Source organism: Hyla sarda, chromosome 1, assembly GCF_029499605.1.
Source record: "Hyla sarda isolate aHylSar1 chromosome 1, aHylSar1.hap1, whole genome shotgun sequence".
NCBI classification, from domain to species: Eukaryota; Metazoa; Chordata; class Amphibia; order Anura; family Hylidae; genus Hyla; species Hyla sarda.
Window position 1 is genome coordinate 141,556,322 of NC_079189.1, and position 10,888 is coordinate 141,567,209.

General features: G+C 49.7%; 1 protein-coding gene across 3 annotated transcripts in view; it reads right to left on the reverse strand.

Annotated features, from left to right (window-relative positions):
- MND1 (meiotic nuclear divisions 1) overlaps positions 1–10,886 on the reverse strand; it is a 110,665-nt gene extending 99,779 nt beyond the window's left edge. The window contains exon 1 of one of the 3 annotated variants that reach the window (XM_056562557.1): positions 10,764–10,886. In XM_056562557.1, the coding sequence (XP_056418532.1) occupies positions 10,764–10,766 (3 nt within the window). In that variant the 5' untranslated portion in view covers positions 10,767–10,886. Of the gene's footprint in view, positions 1–10,391; positions 10,578–10,763 lie in introns of those variants that run through there. The other 2 variants (XM_056562567.1, XM_056562550.1) reach the window with 2 other exon arrangements.
- Positions 10,887–10,888: the final 2 nt, after the last annotated feature.

Below are 10,888 nucleotides of genomic sequence, written 5' to 3' on the forward strand. Positions count from 1 at the left end.
CGGACGTTTTACTTTTTTATTGGGGGAGGGGATTTTTCCCTTTTTTTTTTACTTTTACATATTTATTTTTTTTTTACACTTGAATAGTCCCCATAGGGGACTATTCATAGCAATACCATGATTGCTAATACTGATCTGTTCTATGTATAGGACATAGAACAGATCAGTGTTATCGGCTATCTTCTGTTCTGGTCTGCTCGATCACAGACCAGAGCAGAAGACGCCGGGAGACGGAAGGTGAGGGGACCTCCGTGCGGCGTTCTGAATGATCGGATCCCCGCAGCAGCGCTGCGGGCGCTCCGATCGTGCATTTAAATCGCGCACTGCCGCAGATGCCGGGATCTGTATTGATCCCGGCACCTGAGGGGTTAATGGCGGACGCCCGCGAGATCGTGGCCGTCGGCCATTGCCGGCGGGTCCCTGGCTGCGATCAGCAGCCGGGATCAGCCGCGCATGACACGGGCATCGCTCCGATGCCCGCGGTTATGCACAGGACGTAAATGTACGTCCTGGTGCGTTAAGTACCACCGCACCAGGACGTACATTTACGTCCTGCGTCCTTAAGGGGTTAAAAATGATTTCAGTGATTTAGGCAACAAGCTCAAGGAAAGACCTCCAAGGTAATATTTTTTGAAAAATTACATATACCACAGGCCACACCAGAGAGGCAGCAGGAGATTACGGAGATAAACAAGTGGCTCAGAAACTGGTGTAGGAAGGAGGGGTTTGGGTTCATGGAGAACTGGGCCGACTACAACATAGAGGGGGAAGAGAGTGTAGATAGTGATCTGGGGGTGGAGCAGAGGGAGGGTTTAGAACAGTCATAAGGGATAAGAGGAAAGTAAATAGGAAAGAAAACATTAAAGGGGTACTCCGCCCCTAGACATCTTATCCCCTATCCAAAGGATAGGGGAATAGATGTCAGATCGCCGCGGTGCCGCTGCTGGGGAGGCCCGGGATCCCCGCTGCGGCACTGAGCTATCATTACAGCACAGAGGGAGTTCGCTCTGTGCGTAATGACGGGCGATACAGGGGACGGAGCCGCGTGACGTCATGGCTCCGCCCCTCGTGACATCACGGCCCGGCCCCTTAATGCAAGTCTGTGGCAGGGGGCGTGACGACCGCCACGCCCCCTCCCATAGACTTGTATTGAAAGGGGCGGACAGTGACGTCACGAGGGGCGGAGCCGTGATGTAACGATGCTCCTGCCTCTGTATTGCGCGTCATTACGTGCAGAGCGAACTCGCTCTGTGCTGTAATGATAGTGCAGTGGCGCAGCGGGGATCCCGGGCCTCCCCAGCAGCGGCACCGCGGCGATCTGACATTTGGATAGGGGATAAGATGTCTAGGGGCGGAGTACCCCTTTAAGTGCATGTATACTAATGCCAGAAGCCTTAACAATGAGATGGAGGAACTGGAACTATTAATATTGAAGAAAGACTATGATGTAGTGGGGATAAGTGAGACATGGCTAGATGCGAGCTATGACTGGGCGGTTAATGTAAAGGGCTACATTTTGCTCAGGAATGACAGTACAAGTAAGAAAGGGGCAGGGGTTTGCATATACCTAAAATCCTGTCTTAGGCCAATTCTGCGCAAGGACATCGGTGAGGAAAATGATCATGTGGAGTCTTTGTGGATGGAACTAAGTGGAGGGGACAAGAAATTACTGATAGGGGTTTGTTATAAGTCGCCAAGTATCACAGAAGCAGCGGGAAACCTACTTATAGGACAAATTGATGGAGCAGCAAAGAAGGGGGAATTTAACTACCCTGACATAGACTGGGAAGCTGAAACCAGTAGCTCCAGCAAGGGAAACAGGTTTTTGGTAATAATAATCTCCCCTTTAAGGACTTCTGGGTTAGTACGGCTCCGGCTCCAACAGAGGAGACATCCACCTCTAAGAAGAAGGGCTTCGAGGAATCCGGTCTGGTGAGGACAGGTGCAGAAGCAAAGGCGGACTTCAGGGTGCGGAAAGCCTCTTCGGCCTGAGGAGTCCATGACTTAGGATTAGCCCCTTTCTTAGTCAGGGCCACGATTGGAGCCACCAGGGTGGAGTAATGTGGAATAAATTGCCAGTAATAATTGGCAAAACCCAGGAACCTCTGTATGGCCCGTAGACCTGTGGGACGAAGCCAATCCAGAACTGCTGAGAGTTTAGAAGGGTCCATCTGTAGGCCTTGTACGGAGATGATGTAACGAAGAAAAGGCAGGCTAGATCGTTCAAAGAGACATTTCTCAAACTTGGCATAAAGGGGATTTCTTCTCAGACGAGACAGAACCAGACGAACATGAGTACGGTGTTGCTCAAGGTTAGGAGAATAACATGAGGATATCGTCCAGATACACCACCACACAAGTGTAGAGAAGGTCTCTGAAAATGTAATTAACAAATTCTTGAAAGACGGCCGGGGCATTACACAGGCCAAAAGGCATGACTAAATACTCAAAGTGACCATCCCGTGTGAAAGGCAGTCTTCCACTTGTCTCCCTCTCGAATTCGGACCAAATTATAGGCACCTCTCATATCCAATTTGGTGAAGATCTTGGCACCTCAAAGTCGATCGAAGAGCTCTGAAATGAGTGGATGGGGATATTGGTTCTTAATGGTGATTTTGTTTCAATCACGATAGTCGATGCAGGGTCGCAGAGAGCCGTCTTTCTTAGAGACAAAGAAGAAACCTGCTCCAGCAGGTGAGGAAGACTTCCTGATGAACCCCCTCTGTAAGTTCTCCTGAATATACTCTGACATGGCTTGAGTCTCAGGTGGAGAGAGGGTAAATTCTTCCTTGAGGTGGAGTGGTGCCAGGCATGAGGTCTATAAGACAATCATAAAGCCTATGCGGGGGCAAAGTCTCTGCTTGCTTTTTACAGAAGACATCTGCAAAGTCCAAATATGATTCCGGAAGGCCTGGAGGAGGTGGAGTATAAGATGCACGTGTAGCAGAAACTGGCAAGAGACATTTGCCAAAACAAGATGACCCCCAACTTTGGACCTCCCCGGAGGACCAATCCAGGACAGGACCGTGACGCTGAAGCCAGGGCAGACCTAGCAGAATCTCCGAAGTACAATGAGGAAGAACAAGAAACTCCAATTTCTCAGAATGAAGTACTCCAACAGACATCTGGAGGGGTTCAGTACGGTAGAGAACGGTAGCATCCAGTCTCTCACCATTGACAGTGGTAATGTAGTATGACTTGACAAGACGGACCACTGGAATATTAAACTTGCTTATAAGTGAGGCGTCAATGAAGTTGCCAGCGGAGCCGGAATCCAGAAAGGCTATAGCAACAAAGGATGTCTTGGCTGGGACACAGATTTGCACAGACACTGTAAGGCGTGGGAAGGTAGCGTTCACAGCTAGCAACGCCTCTCCAACGTTAACTAGGTGCGCATTTCCCGGACGAGGCAGACGGAGAGGACAGTCTTTTAAGAAATGTTGTGTACTGGCACAGTACAGACACAGATTCTCGTCTCTGCGGTGGTTCCTTTCTTGAGGGGTCAGGCGTGATTGATCCACATGCATGGCTTCCTTGGCAGGAGGCCCAGTAGAGGGTTGCAGTGGACGCAGGAGGACAGGAGCCGAACGAGGATAGCATCTCATACAAACATTTCCTTTCTCCTGACGGAGTTCCTCTCGTCTCTCGGCGAAACGCTTATCAATCCTGGTTGCCAAGTGGATGAGGTCACTCAGGGTACAAGGCATTTCCCGTGCGGCAAGAACATCTTTTATGCCACTGGACAGACCTTTCTTGAACGTGGCACAGAGCGCTTCATTACTCCATGACAGTTCCGAGGCCAGAGTGCGAAAAAGGATGGCGTATTCGCCCACAGAAGAATTTCCCTGATTCAGGGTCAACAAGGCAGTCTCTGCTGAGGCAACCCGGGCTGGTTCCTCAAAAACACTCCGGAATTCTTGGCAGAAGGACTGGGCAGTAGCAGCGGCTGGATCATTGCGGTCCCAAAGCGGTGTGGCCCAAGCCAGAGCCTTCCCGCTAAGCAGACTGACTATAAAAGCCACCTTGGCATGTTCAGTAGGAAACTGGTCAGCCATCTTCTCCAAGTGAAGAGAACACTGTGAAAGGAACCTACGGCACTGCTTGGAGTCTCCATCAAATTTGTCCGGCATGGACAGGCGGTATCTGGAGCTGGAAACGGCAGCAGGCTGAGTGGGTGGCATAGGAGCAGGCGGTGGAGATGGTGGCTGCTGGGCTGTCAGAAGTTGCTGCGTCATGGTGGACAACTGGTTCAGCAGTTGACCTTGCTGAGCGATCTGCTGAGATTGCTGGGCCACAATGGTGGTAAGGTCAGCGACACTTGGCAAAGGCACCTCAGCGGGATCCATGGCCGGATCTTACTGTCCGGATCCGGGCTGGTAGCGGAGGCTGGTGGTGGATCTGCTGTGCCAGAGAGGTGATGACGTGGGCTGTACCAGGGGAACGGAGTCTAAGGAGCTACTGGTTTTCACCAGAGTCCGCCGCAAAGCAAGATGGACTTGCTGCGGCAAGTAACCCCCAGGTCTTTCCACCCAGTAGCGACTCAACCTCTCTGGCTGCTGAGATAAGGCAAGGTACAAGAGGATCAGGCAAAGGCGTAGTCAGACATAGCAAATGGTCAGGGCAGGCAGCAACGGTTCACAGGCGGTAGTCAGTAGCAACGGGTACGGCAACAGGCAGGGTAACACAGGAACAAGGAATGCTTTCTCTCAGGCACAAAGGCAACAAAGATCCGGCAGGAGGCTGTGGGAGGAGACGGTACTTATAGGCAGTGCACAGGTGAGGCCTAATTAAGTCAAAACAGCACTCCCTCTCACAAAGCTTAACCCTTAATGAACCACATTGGACCAGGGACCAATCACCTGTGCACTGGTCCTTTAGATCTAAGAGTCCCGATGCACGCGCACCCTAGAGAGCGGGGATGCACACGCTGTGACGCCGGAGCGCTGCCTGGGGACACACGCTGTGAGCGCTCCGAGGCCAGCAGGGGGCCCGGAGCGCTAAGCGTAACAGCTGGGTCGATCACCTTTCCAGACAATGAAAATATAATCAATGCAGTTTGAAAACAGATGGTGTGAGCACACATATTCCTTCTCAAATAACCCCACAACAAGGTTTGCAAAACTCTGGGCCACCTTGAACCCCATCGCGTGTGTTGCATGTACAGTTGACCAAGGAACTCAAAATAATTATGTGTAAGGATGAATCTGAGACCTTGTAATATAAAGTATACCTGGGCTGCGTGTATCCTAGGGTCTTTTTGAAGAAAATATGAAACATATGAAACATGTTCAATGACAGTATAAAGTAGGGATCGACCGATATTGTTTTTTTTATACGATACTCTGTGGAGGTTAGGGCCAATAGCCGATAACATACCGATATTCCGGTATAAGTTATCGGCTATTTATCCCCCAACCCCCCCCCCCCCTCCCTGGCGACACCGCTGCAGATCATTGATTTAAAGCGGGCGCTTTAAATCAATGAACTGCAGTGGCTTTTGCGGTGCCACAGACCGCCGCTGCCACCCGCTTCTCTCCCCCTGCCTGTCCTGGGGTCCTGAGTCCAATCACCGCCACCGCGCCCCCCCCCTCCCCCCCACCGCACCGATTGAACAAGAGTAGAGTACGTGTCAATGAAGCTACCCTTAGCATGAAGTGGATAGAAAGTAGATTTAGGACAGAAGCCTATATGAATGGGAGGAGGTGATAAAATGTTGGCTTCAGAGTCATTTGTTGCATTGGGAGGGAGCCCATTTATTATTATTATTTTTTTTTTTTGTAAAGGAGCTGCCCCTAGTGTCCTAAACCTGTTACTGCATGTTTTGTGCACCACACACACGTATAGGTGTGTATCAACCTACTCAATGAAAAAGACCTCATTGAGTAGGTTGAAACGTCGCCTCACATTTTGGGTGAATAAATACTTTTTATATTGGATCGCTGGAGTGCTGCCCTGTTATTTTTGGAACTACATTGCTTGGGAAGTGTTGGTCTGGTCTTACATAGGATTGAGCATCCGCCTGGATCCTGGAATCTGAATCCTGCACAGTGCCACTCTCACATTTCAACTACCGTATATACACACACACATATATATATATATATATATATATATATATATATATATATATATTCAAAATGTTATTGTTCCCCCCCAAAAAATTATGATTTTAAACTTTTGTAGAAAATTTGAAAAAATGCTCATACTAAAATAAGCCTTCTAATGTCGTAAAAAAGTAAAAGAATGTTTAACAAATACCGTATTTATCGGGGTATACCACGCACCGGCCTATAACACGCACCCTCATTTTACCAAGGATATTTGGGTAAAAAAAGTTTTTTACCAAAATATCCATGGTAAAATGAGGGTGCGTGTGTGCGCGTATATACCCCGATATACCCCCAGGAAAGGCAGGGGGAGAGAGGCCGTCGCTGCCCGCTTCTCTCCCCCTGCCTTTCCTGGGGTCTAGAGCGCTGCTGTCGGCCCTTCTCACCCCCTGGCTATCGGCGCCGCTGCCCGTTCTGTCCCCCTGACTATCGGTGCCGGCGCCGATAGCCAGGGGGAGAGAAGCGGCGCCGACAGCCAGGGGGAGAGAAGGGGCAGCGGCACCCATTGCCGGCGCCGCTGCCCCGTTGCCTCCCCCCATCCCCGGTGGCATAATTACCTGAGTCGGGTCCGCGCTGCTGCAGGCCTCTATGCTGCTGTTGCTATGCACGGCGCGGCGCACTGACGTCATGCGCCGCGCCGTTCAGCGCATAGCAACGACGCCGGGGACGCACGCCGGAGGCCTGCAGCAGCGCGGACCCGACTCAGGTAATTATGCCACCGGGGATGGGGGGAGGCAACGGGGCAGCGGCGCAAGCAATGGGTGCCGCTGCCCCTTCTCTCCCCCTGGCTGTCGGCGCCGCTTCTCTCCCCCTGGCTATCGGCGCCGGCACCGATAGTCAGGGGGACAGAACGGGCAGCGGCGCCGATAGCCAGGGGGAGAGAAGGGCCGGCAGCAGGGCTCTAGACCCCAAGAAAGGCAGGGGGAGAGAAGCGGGCAGCGACAGCCTCTCTCCCCCTGCCTTTCCTGGGGGTGTATCGGCGTATAACACGCACACAGACTTTAGGCTAAAAATTTTAGCCTAAAAAGTGCGTGTTATACGCCGATAAATACGGTAATGCCAGCATAAAGTAGACATGTTGTGGATGTGAATTAATAACTAAATTTATTTCTCTTAGAAGTAGAGAATTTCAAACATAGGGAAAATAATTTTTTTCCATTTTTCACAATATGTTAGAGTTTTTAACAAAAATCACTTCATGTATCAACAAAAAAAATTTACCGCTGATATAAAGTACAATGGGGGAGATTTATCAAGAAATGTCTATTTTAGATAAAATTTCCACCTTTTTGTCTATACTTTGACTAGCATGCGCCTTATTCATCAATAATGCGCAGCGTAATGATGAATAAGGCGCAGCTCTCCTTTAGCGTGAAAAGTTGTCTAACGTACACCTTTTCTAAGGGCATGCTGGGAGTTGTAGTTTTGCAACAACTGGAGGAGAACAGATTGGGGACCACTGTGTAGTTGTCTCCAAACTGTGGCCCTCCAGATGTTTCAAAACTTCAACTCCAAGCATGCCCAGACTGCCTAGGCATGCTGGGAGTTGTAGTTCGGCAACATTTGCAGTGCCAGATGTTACAGAACTACAACTCCCAGCATGCCTGGACTGTCTAGGAATGCTAAGAGTTCTAGTTTTGCAACATCTGGAGGAGCACAGATTGTAGACCACTGCACAGTGGTCTCCAAACTGTGGCCCTCCAAATGTTGCAAAACTACAACTCCAAGCATGTCCAGACAGCCAAAGGCTATCTGGGCATGCTGAGAGTTGTAGCTTTGAAACTCCTAGAAGCAGCAGTGAAAATTAGTGACGATCTTCACTGCTGCCTCTGATGCCGACACTGCCTCCTTCACTTGCCTGCCGCCTCCACGTGTGCCTGCCGCCGGTCCCCACTGCACGGTTCTCCGGGGGTCCTCTTCACCCGCTCTGCCCCACATCTAGGGGAGGGCAGAGCGGGGGATCTTAACTTTCACCCCGCGTCAGCTGAGACACTTTGATTGGTCCACAGGGACGAATCACAGTGATTGCTGATCAGGACCATCCGGCGCATCGCCGGGTTAACTGAATGCCGTCTATAGACGGTGGAATGCATGAAGGACCTGCGCAATTTGCCGTCTATAGAGGGGATTCTGCGGGAAGGGGTTAAAGGTTGAATTGTGGAAGGTAGAAATTATTCTCACGCCTACTGGTAGGTGGTGTAGCTTTGCGCCTAAAAATGTAACTTTGTGCACATAGGTCCTCATTTACTAAGAGTGTCGGGTTTATCTCTGAGTGCTTCTTGATTTACTCTGTGTATTTTTCTCCCTCATTTACTTATGTGTCGCACAGGAAAATTTTTGTGTCGCACGGGTTGGAAATTGTGTCGCACGGTAATTTGTATATATGCCCCCTGCACAGCGCAATCATATGCCCCCCGCACAGCGCTATCATATACACACCACAAGAGCTATCAATGACTAATAATGCTTCAGAGGCATATGTGTATAGAAGCGAAGTGGGGACCAGACATATAACGTTATCTGGTCCCCACTTCGCTTCTATACACAATCCTCCTTCGTACAAACACCACAGCTGCCCCATCGCCTCCCCCATCCCTGGTGTTATAATTACCTGTTCTCGGGGTCCGCGATCCTTCTGGCTCCGGCGCTGTTGCTGTCACCGTCAGTGCGCACAGTGGCAGCGCACAGCAACAGCGCCGGAGCCAGAAGGATCGCGGACCCCAGGAACAGGTAATTATAACACCGGGGATGGGGGAGGCGATGGGGCAGCTGTGGTGTTTGTACTCAGGAGGATTGTGTATAGAAGCGAAGTGGGGAACAGATAACGCTATATGTCTGGTCCCCACTTAGCGCTTCAGAGGCATATGGGTATAGAAGCGAAGTGGGGACCAGATAACGCTATATGTCTGGTCCCCACTTAGCGCTTCTATACACATATGCATTAGTCATTGATAGCGCTTTAGAGGCATATGTGTATAGATGCGCTGTGCGGGGGGGCATATATAATATATATCTACATGCGCTGCGGTGTGTATATGATAGCGATGTGCGGGGGATATATATACACACACATGCGCTGCAGGGGGCATATGACTGCGTAGCGGGGGACAAGACATACAGCGAAGCAGGGGGCAAGATATATAGAAGCTGTGGGGACATATACATTCCCCCCAGCGATTCTATATATCTTTCCCCACCGCAGCTCTTCTATTTGAGAACCCCGCCGGGATCCCTGAATGGCTCTTCAGTACCGGCCATTCAGGCATGCTGGCGGGGAATTTGGAAATGAAAGTAAAATACATCGTACATCGCTGGGGAGCGGAGCATGCCGCCCGCTCCCCTGCTTAATAACTTTTGATCGAATCGGGTCTCAGAAGTGAGACCCAATGCGATCAACCCCTTAGTCCCTGTACTACTACCCCCAACATGTAACAGACCCTGTTCCATGATGGGGGTAGAATTCACTCAGTTTCCAGTAATTTCTGTTCCATGATGGGGGTAGAATTCACTCAGTTTCCAGTAATTTCTGTTCCATGATGGGGGTAGAATTCACTCAGTTTCCAGTAATTTCTGTTCCATGATGGGGGTAGAATTCACTCAGTTTCCAGTAATTTCCAGCTCAGAGCTGTCGAGTTTTGGTGGAGAAAAATTTACAGGTTTTCCTGTGAGGTTTTTCATCATACTCTGAGTGTTTTTTCTTTTTTGCCAGGAACACGCCCCTTTTTGTGATAACCACGCCCATTTTGACGGGTTTAAAAAACACTCAGAGGGATAATATATTTTATCGGGTTGTGCGACCAAATTTGTGTCGCATGGGCTATGCAACACAAATTTGGTCGCACAACCCGACAAATAAAGTCGGGTTGACATTAGTAAATGAGGGCTATAATAGCGACTTTTAACAAAAGTCGCAAATAATAAATACGTGACCACTGCATGGTCAAAAAGAAAAAGTTCTACGGGTAGGCAAAAAGAGTAAAACAGTCTATATCAAAAGGTGCATAAGTCTCAAAATATGAATCACTTTGCCAGGTAAAAGCAGCTCAAAGTTATTACCACTTAAAGAGACACATGTCAGATTTGAAAAAACGGACTGGGTCATGAAGGACAAAACTAGCTGGGTCATGAAGGGGTTAATGCAATGCAGAAAGGAAGTGTTTTTTTTTGTGTGGGGGGGGGTACATATAAAAAGTTCAATAAACATCTGTTTTATATCTCAAAATGAGTCCCATATACAGTGTGAACATAATCTTAGGTGAGAGTGGTCACTGACAGGCTGCTTACACACAACTGTCTATTGGCAGAGTTAGTGGAGAGTGGTACCATGAAAGAGGTAAGTGTGTTTGGCGCTGGCCACGGAGCAGAAGGGCAGGTACTGTGTGAGATATGGGCACAGAGTCTGGCATTACTCCATGTGACTGGATTTCACTGATTGCTATGAAGAAGAACTACATTCATCTAGCCCATAGCCACCAGAGTTCGCGCGTTTCTCAAAAGCTAAACTCTAATTGGTTGCAGTGCTAACCACGCCCACTTTTTTCTCACGCAGCGCACAAGCTGTACGCAGGATAAGCGCGGGAAACTAATACTGTATAGAGAGTTTGCCCCCGCTCCCCCTGGTGGGGGAAGAGTTAACAGCCGCGAATATACACTCACCATTCTGCCGCTAGTCACGCGGGAATCCCGAGAACTGTAAAGATACTGAATAGTTCTCTTCCCGGAGCCGTCACTGACTGGGCGGACACCATCCGACGAGCAGCGCGCCGTTATACTACACACAC